The 23,159-nt window shown below is 49.6% G+C and overlaps 1 protein-coding gene and 1 pseudogene across 2 annotated transcripts; one reads left to right on the top strand and one right to left on the bottom strand.

Moving 5' to 3' along the window:
* The first annotated feature begins 15,757 nt into the window (after positions 1 to 15,757).
* LOC119351068 lies at positions 15,758 to 16,134 on the top strand (annotated as a pseudogene).
* Positions 16,135 to 18,212: 2,078 nt separating this feature from the next.
* LOC119362524 (UDP-glycosyltransferase 86A1-like) lies at positions 18,213 to 23,010 on the bottom strand. 2 transcript variants are annotated; one of them, XM_037627776.1, is made up of 2 exons: positions 22,343 to 23,010; positions 18,213 to 19,349 (listed from the first exon to the last, which is right to left on the bottom strand). In XM_037627776.1, exons 1-2 carry the CDS (start codon positions 22,875 to 22,877, stop codon positions 18,445 to 18,447), a joined length of 1,440 nt encoding a protein of 479 aa, XP_037483673.1. In that variant the 5' UTR covers positions 22,878 to 23,010; the 3' UTR covers positions 18,213 to 18,444. The 2 variants fall into 2 exon arrangements, with proteins under 2 accessions (XP_037483673.1, XP_037483666.1); XM_037627769.1 differs by lacking the exon at positions 22,343 to 23,010 and adding an exon at positions 19,536 to 20,658.
* Positions 23,011 to 23,159: the final 149 nt, after the last annotated feature.

Below are 23,159 nucleotides of genomic sequence, written 5' to 3'. Positions count from 1 at the left end.
GCTTTTATTATTGCCTCTAGGGCATATTTCCAACAGTCTCCCACTTGCACTAGAGTCAATAATCTAGTTACATTGTGATGAATCGAACACCCATGGAATTCTGGTGTTGATCATGTTTTGCTCTAGGGAGAGGTTTAGTCAGCGGATCTGCTACATTCAGGTCCGTATGTACTTTACAAATATCTATGTCTCCATCTTGAACATTTTCACGAATGGTGTTGAAGCGACGCTTGATGTGCCTGGTCTTCTTGTGAAACCTGGGCTCCTTGGCAAGTGCAATAGCTCCAGTGTTGTCACAGAAGAGTTTGATTGGCCCCGACGCATTGGGTATGACTCCTAGGTCGGTGATGAACTCCTTCACCCAAATTGCTTCATGCGCTGCCTTCGAGGCTGCCATGTACTCCGCTTCACATGTAGATCCCGCCACGACGCTCTGCGTGCAACTGCACCAGCTTATTGCCCCACCATTCAAAATATACATGTATCTGGTTTGTGACTTAGAGTCATCCAGATCTGTGTCGAAGCTAGCGTCGACGTAACCCTTTACGACGAGCTCTTCGTCACCTCCATAAACAAGAAAAATTTCCTTAGTCCTTTTCAGGTACTTCAGGATATTCTTGACCGCTGTCCAGTGTTCCTTGCCGGGATTACTTTGGTACCTTCCTACCAAACTTACGGCAAGGTTTACATCAGGTCTGGTACACAGCATGGCACACATAACAGAACCTATGGCTGAGGCATAGGGGATGACACTCATCTCTTCTATATCTTCTGCCGTGGTCGTACATTGAGCTGAGCTCAATTTCACACCTTGTAACACAGACAAGAACCCCTTCTTAGACTGATCCATATTGAATTTCTTCAATATCTTATCAAGGTATGTGCTTTGTGAAAGACCTATGAGGCGTCTTGATCTATCTCTATAGATCTTGATGCCTAATATATATGCAGCTTCTCCAAGGTCCTTCATTGAAAAAATCTTATTCAAGTAGGCCTTAATGCTGTCCAAGAGTTCTATATCATTTCCCATCAAAAGTATGTCATCTACATATAATATGAGAAATGCTACAGAGCTCCCACTCACTTTCTTGTAAACGCAGGCTTCTCCATAAGTCTGCGTAAACCCAAACGCTTTGATCATCTCATCAAAGCGAATGTTCCAACTCCGAGATGCTTGCACCAGCCCATAAATCAAGCGTTGGAGCTTGCACACCTTGTCAGCATTCTTAGGATCGACAAAACCTTCCGGCTGCATCATATACAATTCTTCCTTAAGGAAACCATTAAGGAATGTCGTTTTGACGTCCATTTGCCATATCTCATAATCATAGAATGCGGCGATTGCTAACATGATTCCGGCGGACTTTAGCTTCGCTACCGGTGAGAAAGTCTCATCGTAGTCAACCCCTTGAACTTGTCGATAACCCTTAGCGACAAGTCGAGCTTTATAGATGGTCACATTACCATCCGCGTCTGCCTTCTTCTTAAAGATCCATTTATTTTCTATGGCTCGCCGCTCAACAGGCAAGTCAGTCAAAGTCCATACTTTGTTTTCATACATGGATCCTATCTCGGATTTCATGGCTTCTAGCCATTTGTCGGAATCCGGGCCCGCCATTGCTTCTTTATAGTTCGAAGGTTCACCGTTGTCTAACAACATGATTTCCAAGACAGGGTTGCCGTACCACTCTGGTGCGGAACGTGTCCTTGTGGACCTACGAAGTTCAGTAGCAACTTGATCTGAAGTTTCATGATCATCATCATTAACTTCCTCTCTAGTCGGTGCAGGCACCTCAGGAACATTTTCTTGAGTTGCGCCATTTTCCGGTTCAAGAGGTAATACTTCATCAAGTTCTACTTTCCTCCCACTTACTTCTTTTGAGAGAAACTCTTTCTCTAGAAAGGATCCATTCTTGGCAACAAAGATCTTGCCTTCGGATCTAAGGTAGAAGGTATACCCAATAGTTTCTTTAGGGTATCCTATGAAGACGCATTTTTCCGACTTGGGTTCGAGCTTTTCAGGTTGAAGTTTCTTGACATAAGCATCGCATCCCCAAACTTTTAGGAACGACAGCTTAGGTTTATTCCCAAACCATAATTCATACGGTGTTGTCTCAACGGATTTCGACGGAGCCCTATTTAAAGTGAATGCGGCAGTCTCTAAAGCATGGCCCCAAAAAGATAGCGGTAAATTGGTAAGAGACATCATAGATCGCACCATATCTAATAGAGTGCGATTACGACGTTTGGACACACCATTACGCTGAGGTGTTCCAGGCGGCGTGAGTTGTGAAAATATTCCACATTTTCTTAAGTGTGTGCCAAATTCGTGACTCAAGTATTCTCCTCCACGATCTAATCGTAGGAACTTGATTTTTCTGTCACGTTGATTCTCAACCTCACTCTGAAATTCCTTGAACTTTTCAAAGGTTTCAGACTTGTGTTTCATTAAGTAGACATGCCCATATCTACTCAAGTCATCAGTGAGGGTGAGAACATAACGATAGCCACCGCGAGCCTCAATGCTCATTGGACCGCACACATCAGTATGTATGATTTCCAATAAGTTGGTTGCTCGCTCCATTGTTCCTGAGAACGGAGTCTTGGTCATTTTACCCATGAGGCATGGTTCACACGTGTCAAATGATTCATAATCAAGAGACTCTAAAAGTCCATCTGCATGGAGCTTCTTCATGCGTTTGACACCTATGTGACCAAGGCGACAGTGCCACAAGTATGTGGGACTATCGTTATCAACCTTACATCTTTTGGTATTCACACTATGAACATGTGTAGCATTACGCTCGAGATTCATTAAGAATAAACCATTCACCATCGGAGCATGACCATAAAACATATCTCTCATATAAATAGAACAACCATTATTCTCGGATTTAAATGAGTAGCCATCTCGAATTAAACGAGATCCTGATACAATGTTCATGCTCAAAGCTGGCACTAAATAACAATTATTGAGGTTTAAAACTAATCCCGTAGGTAAATGTAGAGGTAGCGTGCCGACGGCGATCACATCGACCTTGGAACCATTCCCGACGCGCATCGTCACCTCGTCCTTCGCCAGTCTCCGCTTATTCCGCAGCTCCTGCTCTGAGTTACAAATGTGAGCAACTGCACCGGTATCAAATACCCAGGAGCTACTACGAGTACTGGTAAGATACACATCAATTACATGTATATCACATATACCTTTTGTTTTGCCGGCCTTCTTGCCCGCTAAGTATTTGGGGCAGTTCCGCTTCCAGTGACCACTTCCCTTGCAATAAAAGCACTCAGTCTCGGGCTTGGGTCCATTCTTTGGCTTCTTCCCGGTAGCTTGCTTACCGGGTGCGGCAACTCCCTTGCCGTCCTTCTTGAAGTTCTTCTTACCCTTGCCTTTCTTGAACTTAGTGGTTTTATTCACCATCAACACTTGATGTTCCTTTTTGACTGCTACCTCTGCTGATTTCAGCATTGCAAATAATTCAGGAATGGTCTTTTCCATCCCCTGCATATTGAAGTTCATCCCAAAGCTCTTGTAGCTTGGTGCAAGCGACTGAAGGATTCTGTCAATGACTGGGTCATCCGGGAGATTAACGCTCAGCTGAGTCAAGCGGTTATGTAACCCAGACATTGTGAGTATGTGCTCACTGACAGAACTATTTTCCTCCATCTTACAGCTGAAAAACTTGTCGGAGACTTCATATCTCTCAACCCGGGCATGAGCTTGGAAAACCATTTTCATCTCTTCGAACATCTCATATGCTCCGTGTCTCTCAAAACATTTTTGGAGCCCCGGTTCTAAGCTGTAAAGCATGCCGCACTGAACGAGGGAGTAATCATCAGCACGTGTCTGCCAAGCGTTCATAACGTCTTGGTTCTGTGGGACGGGTGCATCACCTAGCGGTGCTTGTAGGACATAATATTTCTTGGTAGCTATGAGGATGATCCTCAGGTTTTGGACCCAGTCCGTATAGTTGCTGCCATCGTCTTTCAGCTTGGTTTTCTCTAGGAACGCGTTGAAGTTGAGGACAACGTTGGCCATTTGATCTACAAGACATATTGTAAAGATTTTAGACTAAGTTCATGATAATTAAGTTCGTCTAATCAAATTATTCAATGAACTCCCACTCAGATAGACATCCCTCCAGTCATCTAAGTATAACATGATCCGAGTTAACTAGGTCGTGTCCGATCATCACGTGAGATGAACTAGTCAACGTCGGTGAACATCTTCATGTTGATCGTATCTTCTATACAACTCATGCTCGACCTTTCGGTCTTCTGTGTTCCGAGGCCATGTCTGTACATGCTAGGCTCGTCAAGTCAACCTAAGTGTTTGCATGTGTAAATCTGTCTTACACCCGTTGTATGTGAACGTTGGAATCTATCACACCCGATCATCACGTGGTGCTTCGAAACAACGAACTATCGCAACGGTGCACAGTTAGGGTGAACACTTTCTTGAAATTATTATGAGGGATCATCTTATTTACTACCGTCGTTCTAAGTTTACAAGATGTACAAAACATGATAAACATCACATGCAATCAAATAATAATAGTGACATGATATGGCCAATATCACATAGCTCCTTTGATCTCCATCTTGGGGCTCCATGATCATCTTGTCACCGGCATGACACCATGATCTCCATCATCATGATCTCCATCATCGTGTCTCCATGAAGTTGCTCGCCAACTATTACTTCTACTACTATGGCTAACACGTTTAGCAATAAAGTAAAGTAATTTACATGGCGTTTCTCAATGACACGCAGGTCATACAAAAAATAAAGACAAATCCTATGGCTCCTGCCGGTTGTCATACTCATCGACATGCAAGTCGTGATTCCTATTACAAGAACATGATCTCATACATCACATATATATCATTCATCATTCATCACAACTTTGGCCATATCACATCACAGAACACTTGCTGCAAAAACAAGTTAGACGTCCTCTAATTGTTGTTGCAAGTTTTACGTGGCTGCAATAGGGTTCTAGCAGGAACGTTTTCTTGCCTACGTGAAATCCACAACGTGATTTGTCAACTTCTATTTACCCTTCATAAGGACCCTTTTCATCAAATCCGCTCCAACTAAAGTGGGAGAGACAGACACCCGCCAGCCACCTTATGCAACTAGTGCATGTTAGTCGGTGGAACCGGTCTGACATAAGTGTACGTGTAAGGTTGGTCCGGGCCGCTTCATCCCACAATACTGCTGAAGCAAAATAAGACTAGTAGCGGCAAGAAAGTTGACAACATCTACGCCCACAACAAATTGTGTTCTACTCGTGAAAAGAGAACTACGCATAGACCTAGCTCATGATGCCACTATTGGGGATCGTTGCAGAAAACAAAAAATTTCCTACGGTTTCACCAAGATCCATCTATGAGTTCATCTAGAAAAGAGTGATCATATGCATCTACATACCTTTGTAGATCGCGAGCAGAAGCGTTCAAAGAATGGGGATGAGGGAGTCGTACTCGACGTGATCCAAATCACCAGAGATCCTAGCGCCGAATGGACGGCACCGCCGCGTTCAACACACGTACGGTCAGCGTGACGTCTCCTTCTTCTTGATCGAGAAAGGGGGAAGGAGAGGTTGAGGAAGATGGCTCCAGCAGCAGCACGACGGTGTGGTGGTGATGGAGCTGCAGTACTCCGGCAGGGCTTCGCCAAGCTCTATGGAGGAGGAGGAGGTGTTGGAGAGGGAGAGGGAGGCACCAAAGGCAAAGGTAAGAGGTCCTCCATCCCCACACTATATATAGGGGGGCCTAGGGGGGCGCCGGCCCTAGGAGATGCAATCTCCTAGGGGGGCAGCGGCCAAGGGGTGGGGGGCTTGCCCCCTAAGCAAGGGGGCGCCCCCCTTTAGGGTTTCCCCCACCCTAGGCGCATGGGCCCTAGGGGAAGTGGCGCCCCAGCCCACTTTGGGCTGGATCCCTTCCCACTTCAGCCCATGGGGCCCTCCGGGATAGGTGGCCCCACCCGGTGGACCTCCGGGACCCTTCCGGTGGTCCCGGTACAATACCGGTGACCCCGAAACTTGTCCCGATGGCCGAAATAGCACTTCCTATATATAATTCTTTACCTCCGGACCATTTCGGAACTCCTCGTGACGTCCGGGATCTCATCCGGGACTCCGAACAACATTCGGGTTACTGCATATACATATCCCTACAACCCTAGTGTCACCGAATCTTAAGTGTGTAGACCCTACGGGTTCGGGAGACATGTAGACATGACCGAGATTGCTCTCCGGTCAATAACCAGCAGCGGGATCTGGATACCCATGTTGGCTCCCACATGCTCCTTGATGATCTCATTGGATGAACCACGATGTCGAGGATTCAAGCAACCCCGTACACAATTCCCTTTGTCAATCGGTATGTTACTTGCCCGAGATTCGATCGTCGGTATCCCAATACCTTGTTCAATCTCGTTACCGGCAAGTCACTTTACTCGTACCGTAATGCATGATCCCGTGACCAGACACTTGGTCACTTTGAGCTCATAATGATGATGCATTACCGAGTGGGCCCAGTGATACCTCTCCGTCATACGGAGTGACAAATCCCAGTCTTGATCCGTGTCAACCCAACAGACACTTTCGGAGATACCCGTAGTATACCTTTATAGTCACCCAGTTACGTTGTGACGTTTGGTACACCCAAATCACTCCTACGGTATCCGGGAGTTACACGATCTCATGGTATAAGGAAAGGATACTTGACATTGGAAAAACTCTAGCAAACGAACTATACGATCTTATGCTATGTTTAGGATTGGGTCTTGTCCATCACATCATTCTCCTAATGATGTGATCTCGTTATCAATGACATCCAATGTCCATAGTAAGGAAACCATGACTATCTGTTGATCAACGAGCTAGTCAACTAGAGGCTTACTAGGGACATGTTGGTGTCTATTATTCACACATGTATTACGATTTCCTTATAACACAATTATAGCGTGAATAAATACAATTATCATGAACAAGGAAATATAATAATAATGCTTTTATTATTGCCTCTAGGGCATATTTCCAACAGTTCCTCCCCCATTTCCTCCGCGGACTGGGCTTCCCTCTCCACCCATTTGTCCGAGGGCTCATGTTCTACTACGGCCTGGATTTCCACGATCTGGCCCCGAACTTCGTCCTCAACATCTCGGCGTTTATCGTCGTGTGCGACCTTCCTCCGCATCCGCCCCCATTTCGGCCTATGGCTCAAGACTTTCAACGTCAAGCCGAAGGTGGTGTGCGGCAACCAGGCGGAGTGCGGAGGCGCCATGGTGGGCAAGATGGCCAACGTCCTATGGCTCGAGGGCTCGTTTGTGGAGACCCTGAAGGGGTGGCAATCGGGGTGGTTTTACATCACCGAGCCGCACGACACCGAATGGGTCGCACCCCCTGTGTTTTAATCCGGACCCCCTACGTGGATCACCTCCTGGAAGGAGACGGGCCTGACGTGGGGCAAGAAGGGAAAGATGACCGGACTCCAAACATGCATCCAAACCCTGGTGGACAAGAAGCTCAAACTTGTCAACGTAGTCCAGGTTATGCTCATCCGCTTGATCCTCCCGTGTCAACAACGGGCTTTCAACCTGTGGGAGTTCGACCTGGCGCGGCACCAAACTCTGAGCAGGCTCTTCGACATGACGTACGAAGATGCCTAGAAGGTGCTTTTCAAGGGCGCCGAGGCTCCCGCATCCGCTACCGAGGATCGCGGATTCAGTGCGCAGCATCACGCTCTCGCGGTAAGCTGTTTTTCCTTTTATAGGGTATCAGTTTTTCATAGTTTGACTTCATGCGGGATCTAAGTTCCCTTTCCTTTGACAGGATTGGCAGGTGACATCCGGACAGATCAACTGTCTGGCTCCTTTGCCCGAAGGCCCAGCGGACGCTCGCTTGGCGAAGCTGCTGGTTCCGGCACCCTATGTGGTGCCGGAGAAGAAGGCCGCAAAAAAGGCCGCGGGGACTCGAAAGAGTGCCTGGCGCCAGGAGGTGTCGGATCCATCATCCGATGGTTCCGAGGCGCATTCCTCCCGTGAAGACGAGGAGGAAGAAGAAGAAGAAGAAACCTCTCCCCCTCCAGCGGGAGGAGAGAAGAAAAGGAAGGCCGCCCTCTCTGGGGAGGCCGGAGGGTCCAAGAAGGGGAAAACCCTTCCTCCGGACTACTCCACCGACACCGACGACGGCGGAGAGGAGTGGCAGCTCAGGGCCAAGCCCCTGGCAAAATCGTAAGTATCCGGATACCAGAGTAATTCATAGTATTCGTTTATTGCACAGCTTTCCCTTACGTCGAATATGTTTATGCAGCCCACCCAAAGACCGGCTCGACACATCGTCGAGCGGCTCACTGGACTCGTCGGATGTGAACTCGCTTCCGACGGCTTCCTCCCCCCGCCCTACGAACGACACCGAAGTGTTGTCCCAACAGGTTCCAAGCCAGGAGGAGGTGGTCCTGGAGGCGCCGCAAGGCGACCTCCCAGACTCCAGGAGTAAAGGGGATGAAACCCCCAGGGCTCCAAATCTGGCTCTAGGTCGGACACCGCTCCGGAACCTTCAAAGGTTCCAGAGTCTGGCGGGGGACCTCCTTCCAAGAGGAGTAAGTCCACCGTGCCGGTGGCCCCCGTCCAACCGGAGGCGCCGGACAATATGTTGGAGGCGCCTCCATCGACGAGGAGCACCGCACTATTATGAGTGTGGTGGTCCAGAAGGTTCAGTTCGCCAAGAGCGGACTGACTGAAGCTTGTACTAGCCTTTTAACAGGCTTTGAGGTAAGTAAAGAATGTGTAAATAATATTACCGCATAGACAGTAGCCCCTGATGCTCTGTTTGGCGTTCAGGAAGAAAAGCCGAATAGAGGATCAAATAAAATTCGCAGGAGTCTAACAAAAATGAGTCAATATGCATATGCAGGCTTCTCTGCTTGCGTCCGCCGCACTGACTGCGGAAGTGGACACGCTAAAGCAGAACCTCGAGCAGTCCGAGCAAGAGCCTGGGCATGCCAAGAAGCATCTCGAGGACAATGAAGGTGAGAAATACCTTGTTTTTTAAATATATATAAAAAGGTGCAATTGCAAAGAATGACAGGATTATCGTGGCTATTGTAGGGGGCACGTCTAAAGTGGCGACCCTTAAGCAAGCGTTGGTCGAGGCCGAGAAGAGGGCGGCCTCGGAGCGCACCGAGTGGGAGAAGTATGAGGCCGAGGTTGGCAAGGTGCGGCAAGAGCTCCAGGCTCTCATGGAGAAACATGAGAATTTGGAGCTTGACTCAAAAACGCGAGCGTTCGAGCTCGCGGTGGCCATTCAAAATGCCAAGTCTGCCAAGGCCGAATCCCAGAAGACCCTCTAGGAGTTGGATGAGGTGAAGAAGATAGCGGCGGGTAAGGCATTCTTTATGCAAAGCAAACACATAAACGTGAGTTACTTGTTACTTACCCGAATCCGGAGCTCTCCAGGAGCGTTCACAGATCTTCCCCGGAGTGTGTCCGATGCCGCCGCATTCTATCGAGCCGAGGAGGGCAGCTCGACAGAGAAGGTGCTCTGGTCTCAGTATGCTGAGGCCGGACACCCCGTGCCCCTGAGCGACCAACTGAAGCAACTGGTCGAGCTCCACAAGGCGGCCGAACAGGCCATGAAGGGCCTCATTGTTCGGCTGTGGCCTGGAGGGGCTCTGCCTGGGAGCTATTTCGGGCTGGTGCAGCGGCTGGTGGAGGCATGTCCAAGGCTCAAAGTCATCAAGCGCTCCATCTGCATTGAAGGTGCCCGTAGGGCCCTTGCCCGTGCTAAGGTGCTCTGGGGCAAGCTGGATGCTGAGAAGCTTGTGAAGGACGGGCCACCGCCGGGGAAAGAGCATCGCAAGCCCGAGAATTACTATAAGGATGTTCTGAAGGGTGCCTGCCTTGTGGCGGATGAATGTTCTAGGGATGTAATTTTTGAGTGAAATTTGCTCGTTTTGTCCTGTGCGCTGAAAACTTGTTCATATGCGCTAAGCAATTCTATTGGAATTTAAAATATTACCTTCTGTGCGGCTGTTTATCAATTCTAAGAGATGGTGAGTCGTCGGCTTCTGCCCCCGTGCCGCTAGTGCTGGGGTGTTCGGGGATAAACCTGAGCGCTCTTTTTCCCATGTTTGGGTCCTTCGAGGGAGGTGCTCAGCCCAACGAACAAGGCAATCGGACTATAATGCGTGAACACTCTCACTTAGCCATAGAATTCTATAATTTTAAATTTCGGCGAAGCCCCTGGTATTCGGAAGACCTAGTTCGGGGCGCTATCCACGCCTTGGCTGAATAGAGCCGGCTCCTCGCCCTAAGCGGCATAAGTATTTAGGGACTCGAAAAACCTCTCGAACAGCGACCAGCTCTCGCTTCATCATGACAGTCAGTTTTAGCTTTCTCCACTGAGGTGCTCGACCCAGCTCAACTGGGGCATAATCGCAGTGGTTCTCCTAGTGCTACCTTAGCCGATATAGCGGAACGTAAGGCACCAAAACATAGCAGCCGGGCAAACCCAACTATTGACCCAAGACATGATTCGGAGCCGATGCATATAATGCTATAAGTTCGGGGTGCCGCACTTGTTAAAGTGTTCGGACTTCTCACACCATATTGAGGGGTACTAAAGCCCCTGACGTATTTTGGCCGTACCAACGTGTACGGGTGCAACATGTCGTTAAGGAACATATATAAAGAAAAAAAAGGTAATGCAAAAATAGACGAAAGCTATGCATTGTTTATTAAAAAGGGATGCGATCAAAGCAGAACGATACAAATAATGCGATAAGTGGAAGGTTGGACTAGTTAACATGTCCGTTCCAGGGGCAAGCTACGGAATAGTATGCGGAGCAGGTATACTGCTCGTGATAGAGACCACCTGGGAGTTCCGTAATGCAGCGTGGCTTGTCTGCTTCCCTGGTTCTTGCATCGTTTGTGTGGCAATTGAACTGCCGAATAGGCCTTCTCAAGGATGGAGTCCTGAAAGTAAGAGAAAAATAAAAAAATCGGTAGCCCCTGGTACGGTTTAAGCGGTGTTTTGGGCGTGCCGTGATGGTGCCCCTCCCCCTGTACCCATGGTATCTCTAGAGCGTAGTTATGTACGCGAAGTACTGGCGTCGCCTTTTTGCAAGGGTTGGGGTTGGGGCCGCATTGCTACGCCTGCACGGATCGTGCCAGGCGGTCTTGTTGTAGGTTACTCCGGGCGCGCTTGACGGTGTCCGGTCGTTTAGTGGCCGGACTGGAGAACTGCCTGGAGAGGCTGCTTTGTACTTCCGCTGCAAGGGCTGCTGTGTGCTCCTCCGTTCGGAGGGAGCGTTCGGTGTTTCCATTGGCCGTAATTACTCCTCGAGGGCCTGGCATCTTGAGCTTAAGGTATGCGTAGTGTGGTACTGCATTGAACTTAGCGAATGTGGTTCGCCCGAGCAGTGCGTGATAGCCACTGCGAAACGGGACTATGTCGAAGATTAGCTCCTCGCTTCCGAAATTATCCGGAGATCCGAAGACCACTTCAAGTGTGACTGAGCCTGTACAGTTGGCCTCTACACCTGGTATTACGCCCTTAAAGGTCGTTTTGGTGGGCTTAATCCTCGAGGGATCTATGCCCATTTTCCGCACTGTATCCTGGTAAAGCAGGTTCAGGCTGCTGCCGCCGTCCATAAGGACTCTAGTGAGATGAAATCCGTCAATAATTGGGTCTAAAACCAATGCGGCGAATCCGCCATGATGGATGCTAGTGGGATGGTCCCTTTGATCAAAGGTGATCGGGCAGGAGGACCATGGGTTGAACTTTGGGGCGACTGGCTCTACCGCATATACGTCGCTTAACGCGCGCTCCAGCTCCCTTTTGGGGACGTGGGTTGCGTATATCATGTTCACCGTCCGCACTTGTGGGGGAAAACCCTTCTGTCCATTGTTGTTTGGCGGCCGGGGATCCTCGTCGTCATCGCTATGCAGCCCCTTGTCGTCACTTTCGGCGTTTAACTTGTCTGCCTGCTTGAACACCCAACAATTCATGTTGGTGTGATTGGCCGGCTTTTCGGGGGTGCCATGTATCTGGCACAAGCGGTCGAGTATTCGGTCCAAACTGGACGGGCCCCTAGGATTCCTTTTGAATGGCTTTTTCCGCTGACTGGATTTAGAGCCTCTGAATCCGGCACTAACTGTTGTATCCTCAGCGTTGTCGCCGTTAATGCGGCGCTTCTGCTTGTTGTGACGCGACCTGCCACTACTATCTCTGGTGTCTGAATTATCAGGGTTCTAGGTCATATTGTTGCTACAAGCAAGCCAGTTGTCTTCTCCCGCGCAAAAGCGGGTCATGAGTGTCGTGAGTGCTGCCATAGATTTCGGCTTTTCCTGTCCAAGGTGCCGGGTCAGCCACTCGTCACGGATATTGTGCTTGAAGGCTGCTAGGGCCTCAGCGTCCGGACAGTCAACTATTTGATTTTTCTTTGTTAGGAACCGTGTCCAGAATTGCCTGGCCGATTCCTCTGGCTGCTGAATTACGTGACTTAGGTCATCGGCGTCTGGGGGTCGCACATAAGTGCCCTGAAAATTGTCGAGGAATGCGGCTTCTAGGTTCTCCCAACAACTGATTGATCCTGTTGGCAAGCTGTTAAGCCAATGCCGAGCTGGTCCTTTAAGCTTGAGTGGGAGGTATTTGATGGCGTGGAAATCATCGCCGTGGGCCATGTGGATATGAAGGAGATAATTCTCGATCCATACCGCAGGATCTGTTGTGCCATCATATGATTCAATGTTTACGGGTTTGAAACCCTCGGGGATTTGATGATCCATTATTTCGTCTGTAAAGCATAGTGGGTGTGCGGTGCCTCTGTACTGGGCTATATCATGACGTAGCTCCAATGAGCCTTGTCTACTGTGTTCGGCCCTGCCGAATTTGTGGCCGGCGTGACGGTTACCGTCTCGAGCCGTGGGCCGCCCACGCGATCCGTAGATCGATCTTGGTTGCCTTGCCTTGTCCTCCAACATGTCTCGTAAGTCCGGCGCATATTCCCGTGCCTTGGTACGGGGTGCGTCTTGAGTGGAGGGCCGAGAGGCCTCTCTGTCACGGCCACGAGGTGGCCGGTCGGCCGCATCAAATGCTTCCTCCTCTAATCGGGGTAGCAACCTGCGCTTTGGGTAGCTCTTGGAGGGGCGTTCGAGTTTATGCTCTTCGGCCGCAAGGACTTTAGTCCATCTATCGACTAGCAAATCTTGATCAGCTCTAAGCTGTTGTTGTTTTTTCTTGAGGCTTCTTGTTGTGGCCATAAGCCTGCGTTGAAAACGCTCTTGCTCGATGGGATCCTCTGGCACGACGAATTCGTCGTCGTCGAGGCTTGCCTCGTCTTCGGAGGGAGGCATATAATTATCGTCCTCGACCTCTCTGTCTGCCGCTCTCTCATGAGGGCTGGTTTCTCCATCCTCCTGTGCTAAATCTTGCTGGAGGGGGTTTTCTTCGGCGCTTTCTGAAGTATTATTATCTCCCATGCTGGAATCACCGTATTTATTTTGGCGGGATTTTGAGCGGCGTCGCTGACGCCGGCGCTTAGGCTGTTTCTTGGAGGGGTCATCCTCCGTTGTTCCATCGCCATCTCCCTCTTTTGGGGTGTCCACCATGTATATGTCATATGACGAGGTGGCTTTCCAGGGCCTAGTAGGCCCTGGTTCTTCATCATCTCCTTCATCGGCGTACATACCGTCGATGTCTTTGGAGTCGAAGTCGAGCATGCCGGTTAAGTCGTCGACAGTGGCTACAAAGTGGGTGGTGGGTGGGCTTTGAATTTCTTCGTCGTCCGTACCCCAACCTTGCTGACTGTAGTCCGGCCAGGGCTCTCCTGATAAAGAGAGAGACTTCAGTGACTTCAGGATATCGCCGAAAGGCGAGTGTTGAAAGATGTCCGCGGCAGTGAACTCCATGATCGGCGCCCAATCGAATTCGATCGGCAGGGGCGCGGAGGGTTCAGAGTCCGGCTCCTTGGAGTCACGAGTCTTGCAGAGTACGGGGTTGGTGTTCGGCTCAATCGATGTTGGGGTTGCAGCCCCCGAGGTGGCGTCCAACCGCCCATCCTCGATCGGCGCAGTTGGCTCCGAATTGAGGGTCGGAGCCGATGCGGGTGCGGCCTCCAGGGAACTGTCCGGCGGCAGAGCTAGATCATGCTCGTCGTGACAGTGCGGCGCGCTCGGCACTGGCTCGAATCCATCGAAGATCAAGTCCCCGAGGATGTCAGCCGTGTAGTTTAAACTTCCAAATCTGACATGATGGCCAGGGGCGTAGCTTTCGATCTGCTCCAGACGGCCGAGCGAACCGGCCCGCAGTGCGAAGCCGCCGAAGACGAAGATCTGTCCGGGGAGGAAGATCTCTCCCTGGACTGCATCACTATTGATGATCGTAGGAGCCATCGAGCCTGACGGCGACGACATAGAGGAACTCTCAATGAAAGCACCAATGTCGATGTTAAAACCGGCGGATCTCGGGTAGGGGGTCCCGAACTGCGCGTCTAGGCCGGATGGTAACAGGAGGCAAGGGACATGAAGTTTTACCCAGGTTCGGGCCCTCTCGATGAAGGTAAAACCCTACGTCCTGCTTGATTAGTATTGATGATATGGGTAGTACAAGAGTAGATCTACCACGAGATCGGAGAGGCTAAACCCTAGAAGCTAGCCTATGGTATGATTGTTGATGTGTATGTTGTCCTACGGACTAAAACCCTCCGGTTTATATAGACAACGGAGAGGGTTAGGGTTACACAAAGTCGGTTACAATGGTAAGAGATCTTCATATCCGTATCTCCAAGCTTGCCTTCCACGCCAAGGAAAGTCCCTTCCGGACATGGGACGGAGTCTTCAATCTTGTATCTTCACAGTCTAGGAGTCCGGCTAAAGGTATAGTTCGGCCATCCGGACACCCCCTAATCCAGGACTCCCTCAGAAGGTGTCGCCGCGCCCGCCCGCCCGTGACGCACCGCCCGTGAGGAATCAATGGCAAGGCTGACTGGCGGTAGTCTTGCCATTGATTTCCCGTAGGCAACCGAGGCGTTCTGGGAAAGACGAGGCGCGTGCCTCTGACTCGGCGGGCTCGCGGCTCTTTCGCGTCAAAACCGCTCGTCCCGGCGCCCCCGGGCGTCCCAAGCACACTAGGTTTGGCCCAAACCGGCGAAAAACCGGTTCGTGGGGGCGCGATTGGGCCAATTTTTGTGTGCCGGCGCATAAAAACTCCTGTGAAGGACCTGTTGGGGGCGCGGTTGGAGATGCTCTTACACCGATCGGTTTGCAGCAAATTGGTAACCACGCACGTCCAGCAATTATTCGCACAAACAAGGTGATTGATTTCCTTCCAAAAGTTGACGGCATCTCCAACTCCAACACGGCTTCCATTTCTAAGGGCAGGTATAATGGTGCTATCTTAGGAATGCCACGTAGGATAAATGATGAGATGGAGGAGAGAGAACTCATAAGAGAAGGCTTGTCTTCTCTTATTTTAAGATAAGACAAGAGATGATCTCTTAGCACAATATGTCTCATCATATTTTTAGGAATTGCTAGTTATTAAAGATAAGGCTAAGAGATGACCCATTGTAGACGTTTTTCTTTGTCATCTCTAAATTTCATGCAAAACTTAAGATAAGACTATCTTATAAACCATTGTACATGCCCTAATGGTACGCCTTCTTCTTATTATTATATTTCCCCTTCCTTCAAGCTCAACCAGAGAAAAAAACAGAGCACCCGCCTCCGCGGCCGACAACCAGGATGCAGCCGCCGCTTGGCATGAAGACGAAAGGGCGCCAGCGCCGCGAGAACCGGCTTGTCGAGGACAAGGAGTCCCGGCAGGTGACCTTCTCCAAGCACAAGTCCGGGCTCTGGAAGAAGGCCTCCGAGCTCGCCCTGCTCTGCCGCGCCAGCCTCGCCGTCGTCGTCTTCTCCGAGGCCGGCAAAGGGTTCGCGTTAGGCAACCCCTCCACCGACGTCGTCCTGGCCTACGTCGGCTACGACGACGTGATGTTCATCCTGCTGCCGCTTCCACTGACGACGTGGAGTGGGAGGCCCTGGAGGCGCTGTGCCGGGAGACGGAGAAGAAAGGCGTGGAGGTGGCCGCGGAGGCCGCGCGGATGAGCGCCGTCGGGTAGAAGGTGGTGGACGTGCAGACGCAGGCGGGGAGGCGGTTCTGGTAGGAGGCGGACATGTCTCCTACGCTTGTATTGGAAAGCAAAATATTATCTGCATGTGATATTCCCTTGACAGTGGAGTTTTCATCGGTCCATTTTGAAATACATGATAAATATTTTAAATTTGCATTATTTTTCAGTATATAATGATCTTCTTTTCGGCACACAATGACCATTTTCAAATACGCACCATTTATTTAAAATACAGATGACCATTGAAAAATGATGAGCATGTTTTAAACAGTTAAAGTATTTTTGAAATAAACAAACAAGATTTCTTAATATAATGTGATGAACAGTTTTTAAAATGCAATGAATATTTTTTAAATACACGATGTACTATTTATAAATACATCCCGAATATCTTCAGAAATATGTGATGACCATTTTTTCAACACACTAAACATTTTTTAAATATGTGATGAACATTTTTTAAAACTTGATCAACAAATATATAAGAGCCGTGTGTATATTGAAATAAAGAGAAAAAATATAAAGAAAAGAGTAAAAAAGAAATATCTATTTAAAATAGATGAATAGGGAAATTATGAAAGAACAAATAAAGAGAAATAAAAAGAAAATAAAATGGGAAATAAATTTAAAATAAAATGAGTATATTTTTTAGAAAATAAAATCGAAAAAAGGGAACAACAATAATGGGGAAAACAATCAATGTACCAAGAAGAAATAAACGCAGAAAAGCCAAGAAATTCACGGTCCATTCTGAGAGTGACCTGTGCACATGCAGAAGAATAAATTAGTAGATTGTGCCGACCCAAATCGGAGCTCGTTTGTATGGTGCGACTAAGGCAACCTTTGTTTGTAGGAATTTTACAATTATGAATTTTTTTTTAAATACACATCAATATTTTCTTATTACATGATTAACATTTTTAATAGATGGTTAGAGTTTTTAAAAATACAAAGTGACAAAGATTAAATAAGTAATAAACATTTTATAGTATATGATGAACATTTTATATTACACTAACACAGTTAACACATTCAAAAATACACAAAGAATACATTTTCAAATATGTTATGAACACTTTTTAAAATGTGAATATTTTTTAAATACACGATGTACTATTTTGAAATACACCCCGAACATCTTCAAAATATCCAACGAACATTTTTTTTGGATGCGCCAAACACTTTCTTAAAGCTGATGAACAAAGAAATTAGAGTCATATATATTGGAGTAAAGATAAGAAATATAAACGAAAAGGTAAAAAAGGTAAATCTACTTAAAAAAGGTGAACAAGAAAAGAAAATAAAAACAAAATATGATAAAGGAACAAGAAAATAAAAAGGTTGTCGTGGAAGACTGAAAGCTAGAGCTATATTTTCCTTCTATTTGTTTGTTTGGGCAGTTATATTTAGCGCTCGTGACGATTCATCGGCCAGTCGCAATGGGCATGAATCCTATTCGGCGCCCGATACACCGGTTGAAGGCATCGCTACAGACAGGCACACACCCCCGCCCCCACCTCCTTCAATGCTGCATGGGCCGGCCCATTAAAAGGTATACAGGGATTTCAATCACTGGTTTTAGGAAGCTTTCTGAAGCTTCCTAGCCGGTTTTAAAAACTATTAATCATGTACTTAGAAAATTTAAATGTATATATAAAAAATGCACTTGATGTATGCAAAAAAAAACTGTACAATGTGTATACAAAAAATAGAAATAAGAGAATATGTTTTAAAAAATGTTAATTATGTTTTAAAAGAATGTTAAACATGTGTAGAAAATATGTTTATGGTGTATAAAGAAAATGTAGAATGTCTATAGAAAAAGTTGTGTCTACCGGGGGGGCAACTTGGCCCGGGACGAAGGAGAAGCCTTAAGGAAGCGCCGGAGACCTTCGTGCCCAAGACAAGGGCGGCGATGCCCCAAATCGAATCTACTGATGTGTAAACATTGTCAAATCTCATCTAGATGTGATTTGGCAAATCTGATAAGATTTAACTGAAGTCAAACTTCATAAAGTTTGACTAATTTTATATTAAATAAATACCAACATTCGCAACACAAAATCAGTAGGCATCATTAGATGCATCACAAATTTAATTTTTATATTATATAATTTTAATTTTGACTTTAGACAGTTCTCGTATGCAGAGAAAACAAGATCACACTGCACAACACCGAGTCAATGACCGGACACACACTACAGACAAGACAAAGTAGAAAGACGCTTATTCGCGGCCACTTCCCCAACGCCCGGCATGCGGCTCTCCTGGCCCACCTGGCCCATTGGTCGGCTCGGCTTAACGTTCGCTGCAACGGCGCGTTAGCTCGTCGACAAACTCATCGAAGCTCTGCTGCGATGACCCACCGTGCGTCGTGGCGGCCTCGAGCGTCGCCCTCACATTCTTCACCGCCTCCCGGAGCTCCTCACCCTCTTTCCCAGACATGATGCCCTCGATCCTCGCCCTCACCTCATCCGCGAACACCGCGCCACGGTCCCCGATGGGCATGCCGACGCGCCACTCCCGCACGACGAGCCGCCGGTTAGTGAATTGGTCGGTGAGCAGCGGGAAGCAGAGCATGGGCACTCCAGCCCACACACTCTCCAGCACAGAGTTCCACCCGCAGTGCGTGAGGAAGCCACCCAGCGCGGTGTGCGAGAGCACCTCCACCTGGCAGCACCAAGGCACCACCAGGCCACGCCCGGCGGACGCGGCCACGAACCCCTCGGGCAGCGGGTTCGGGTCGTCGGAGCTGACGATGTCTGGTCGCATCACCCACAGAAACCTCGTACCGCTGGCCAGGACTCCCCCAGCGATCTCGTGCAGCTCTTGCTTGGTGACGTGCGCGTAGCTGCCGAAGGAGATGTAGAGCACGGACCCCGGCGGCTGTTCGTCCAGCCAGTGGGAGCAGTCGGACTCGGCCCACATGGAGGTGGCGACGGTGCTGCGGGCGAAGCCGGCGGGGAAGATGGGGCCGACGGCGTAGAAGGGTTTCTCGACGCGGAGGGCGGCGATGGTGGACGGCTCCAGCTCCTCCACGGTGTTGCAGAGGACGTAGTCGGCGCCGCGCGCCTCGTCGAAGGCCTTGAAGATGATGCGGTGCACCACGCTGGTGGTGTCCGTCTCCTGGAGGTACGACATGAGCTCGTGCGGCTCGATCGCCGGCACGCCAGGGATGTAGGTGATCGTGTCCTTCCGAGGCTCTGCAAAAAAGGAAACTTCAAAATCGATGGCATGGCAAACCATTTTGCAGCAAACAAATTTACTACTACTCCCTCACTTTAGTGATCTGAACACTCTTATTATTTTTTCGGCAAAAATATTAGTGGCACTCTGTTGCATTGAAACATAAGCATATTGGAGTGGATTCCAAAAATCGTATTTTTCACCGTTGCAACCGAAGTGGCCGTTGTTGGTGAGCAGGTGGACGTGGTAGTAGAGGTTGAAGATGAGCGCGGGCTCGGTCCAGAAGGACACGTACGCGATGCCGAACTTGCTGGCCAGCGTCGCCGGCCACACGAAGAAGGTGTCGGCGACGAGGCACGTCGCGGCCGGGTCGACCACGACGCGGCCGAGCACCTCCTCGACGTGGCCGGAGTGCGCGTGGAGCAGCGAGCCCATGAACTCGTCGTGATGCAGCGACCGGTCGAACCCCACGGGGAGGCCGTCGCTGATAAGCTCGTAGCGCACGTCCATCCCCGACGCGCGCGCGCCGGCGAAGAAGTCGTAGCCGGCCGGGTCGACGCCGAGAGCGCGCGCCGTCTGGTCGTGCACGGCCTCCGTGTTGACGACCGTGACGGCGAAGCCCCGCGCCGCCAGCCGCAGCGCGAGGTGCGTGACGGGGATGACATGGCCCTGCAGCGGGTACACCACCACCACCGCGTGCGGCTTGGCCTTGCCGCCGCCGCTCGTGGCTCCTACGCCGGCCTCCTTTTGCGCCATGATCACCTACCTCGAGCTAGCTAGTTCCTCTGGTTTCCTGCGAACCGTCGCTGGCACTTGACTTGCTATATGACACCGTAGTGGGCATCGGTGTGACCCCATGGTAATGGTACGTACTATAGCTTATGAAACCGTCGTTATCTCTGTAGCCGCCGGCCTGCGTCGGATTCGTGCTCATGAAATTTGTTGCCAACGTTTAGTCAAAATTTGTGTACTTCGTTAATCTGGTGCGCGCACACGCACACGCATTGTCCGTAGTGAGACGAATGGTGTGATTACACGATGGCGCGGCTTACGAGCTGCCACCATATCTGGCGTTTTTTGTACGGGGGATGAGTGCGCAGGTGATGTAAGCTGACGATGATCTCGATGGAGAAGTCGCCTTTCGTTTAGACCGTACATGCAAGAGTATCTAGAACCGAACCTCTGGAAACCCCGCTATACATCCGGCCGGGTCATTGCCCAGACACGAAATTATTACCCAATCCGATCTCTTAGACTAGCCACAGTGGGAGTAACTTTAGCAGTAACATCAAGTCCAACTCAGCAAATTTGCTTATGTGGCAATGAGTTAATGAGGAAAGAGATAGTTATAGTAACTTAGCTAGTTACTGTAACATCACATGTCCCAATACAATATGAGTCTATAATATAATAAATGAATCTTTGCATGTTATCACCCTTAAGTTACTACCTACTATGAAAGTAGTAACATAGTCTAGGTCATCTCAAACACGGACCGCATCACTCCGTGAACGGAGGGACTATTCCGCGCCCCTGCGGACACGGATAAGGAGCCGTCCATTCAACTAACCTCATACATTCGGCCATTTTTTTTAATATCAGCATGCTTAAATAGCCGCATATATAGTTTCAATTTAGCTAAAATAGTTCAAATGTAGCAGTAGTTCTAATTTAAAAAATGTAAACATTACGCCCAATATTGTTATCCCTTTAACCGACCATAGACGATCAATCAAATCTTTTTTAGTTGTTCGATGCCGAATTTGTTGATGCATTTGAACAATCTCTTCAAATGTAACGGTATTCTGGTCTAGAAGTTCGATAAAATCACCCATGTTCTTAGATACAAGTCCTACGACAGCATCGTCACCCTCATCCTCCACGATCATGTTGTGCATTGTCACACAACATGTCATCGCCTCCCACCAGGTCTCTGGATCCCATTATTTACAAGGTCCACGAACAACTAGAAAACATGCCTGCAGAACTCCAAATGTCCACGAGTGTCTTTTCTTCTTCTTTTTTTTCTTGACGTGCAGGTAAGTTGCTTGGAATGGACTGGTGACCAGTCGACTGAAAATGAATTAGGGCCACTCAACTTGTTTTTAGCTATCCGATGCAGAACCAACAGCCAGAAGCCGAATCATTTTTTTTCTATTTTTTCTTCTACACCTTCAAATCGGTTTTTCTGTTCATCTTCTAGCCCGAACCCCGAGCTACCACCGGCCTAACCGCCTGACACCGCCGCCCGTGGCCGGCGGCGCTCCTGCGCCAACCTCTCCGCCCCACCTTTCCCCAGCCATCACCCGGTGAGCCTGAACTCCTGCTGCACCCTGCACCCCTAGGATAGACACAGAGGCTCATGCTTCCGTGGCAGGCCGGCGGCTGCTCCTTCCTTCGCTCTCTCTGGCGGCTGTTGCTTTCTTCCTCCGAAATTGACTGACCCAAATATCATATTCAGGTGACTGACATCCAGCTAAACTGGCTTGGAATTTGTATGGTAATAAGTTGATTTTTTTTAAGTCGCCTGATCCATATCCAATGGCTGTTGTGCTCTCTCCTTCCTCCAGCTGGGCAGCTACCTTCTTCTGAAGTAAACTGTCGAGTGTCGAGTCTCCCGTGCAGTTGGATACTTTTCGTGTTGGGACCAAGTCGGGTGGCAAAATGGAATTGGTATTTTCCACACACTGACACACACACACAAGAAGCCAACAAGAAGGAAAAGGAAACGCCATCGCTGTGCCTCCTAAGCGATTGGGGGACACTTCTCCTGTCCGTATACACGATTATGGACCAGCCAGGGACACACGTTCCAGGTAAGAAACAGCGATGGCTGGAAGGAAAGGAGCAAGAAGCCACTGCAAATATGTGATGCTGCTACGATCGATCGACCCCCAATGGATTCCAGTAATTAACATGCAGAAAACTATGAACTCCTGACGCATGATTTGCAACGTCGTCATGCATGGTGCATCTCAAGATATGAGCGTGTGGTAATTTGTGGTAGTACCTTTGCATTTGAAGTGGCCATGCTCGGCGAGCAGGTCCATGTGGTAGTAGAGGGCGAAGATGAGCGCCGGCTCCGTCCAGAAGGAGACGTAGGGCACGCCGAGCGCCCTGGCCAGCGTCGCCGGCCACACGAAGAAGGTGTCGGCGACGAGGCAGGTGGACGCCGGGTCCAGGACGACGCGGCGGAGCAGCTCCTCCACGTGCGCCGGGAGCACGTGCAGCACGCCCTCCATGTACTGGTCGTGGTTCAGCGACCGGTCGAAGCCCAGCGGGAAGCCGTCGCTCACCAGCTCGTACCGCACGTCCTCCGACCCGCGCGCGCCGGCGAAGATGTCGCAGCCCCGCCGGTCGACGCCCAGGGCGCGCGCGGCCTGCTGGTGCACCGACTCCGTGTTGACGAAGGTGACGGTGAACCCGCGCGCCGCCAGCCGCAGGGCGAGGTGCGCCGCCGGGATCACGTGGCCCTGGAGCGGGTACGGTATCACCACGGCGTGCGGCTTCGGCTTCGTCTGGCCGCCGGTGCCGTCTGCCGCCATGTGGCCGGCCGGGTACGGCTGCTTCAGCGAGGGCGAGTGCGTGTGCGTGTGCGCTGGGCTATAGACGTAGTGTCACACTGTGAGTGAGATCGATAGGGAGGAAGAACGAATGGTAAGCAAGTGTGTAGGGACGGAGCGGGAGGTTGAGCGGTGGACGTGCGCTCGTACTACGCAGGTGGGCGTCCGCGCGGTCGATTCATTTGGCCATTTGGGGAAGAGTGTACAAAGTGGCGGGGCTCCACGAAGTAGACGTACGTAGCTTTTTTCTCTTCTTCTTTTTTT

The sequence above is a fragment of the Triticum dicoccoides genome, chromosome 1A (genome assembly GCF_002162155.2).
Source record: "Triticum dicoccoides isolate Atlit2015 ecotype Zavitan chromosome 1A, WEW_v2.0, whole genome shotgun sequence".
In the NCBI taxonomy this organism is placed as follows: domain Eukaryota; kingdom Viridiplantae; phylum Streptophyta; class Magnoliopsida; order Poales; family Poaceae; genus Triticum; species Triticum dicoccoides.
Note: the sequence above shows the minus strand (reverse complement) of the source record. Positions and strands in the feature narration are given on the sequence as shown.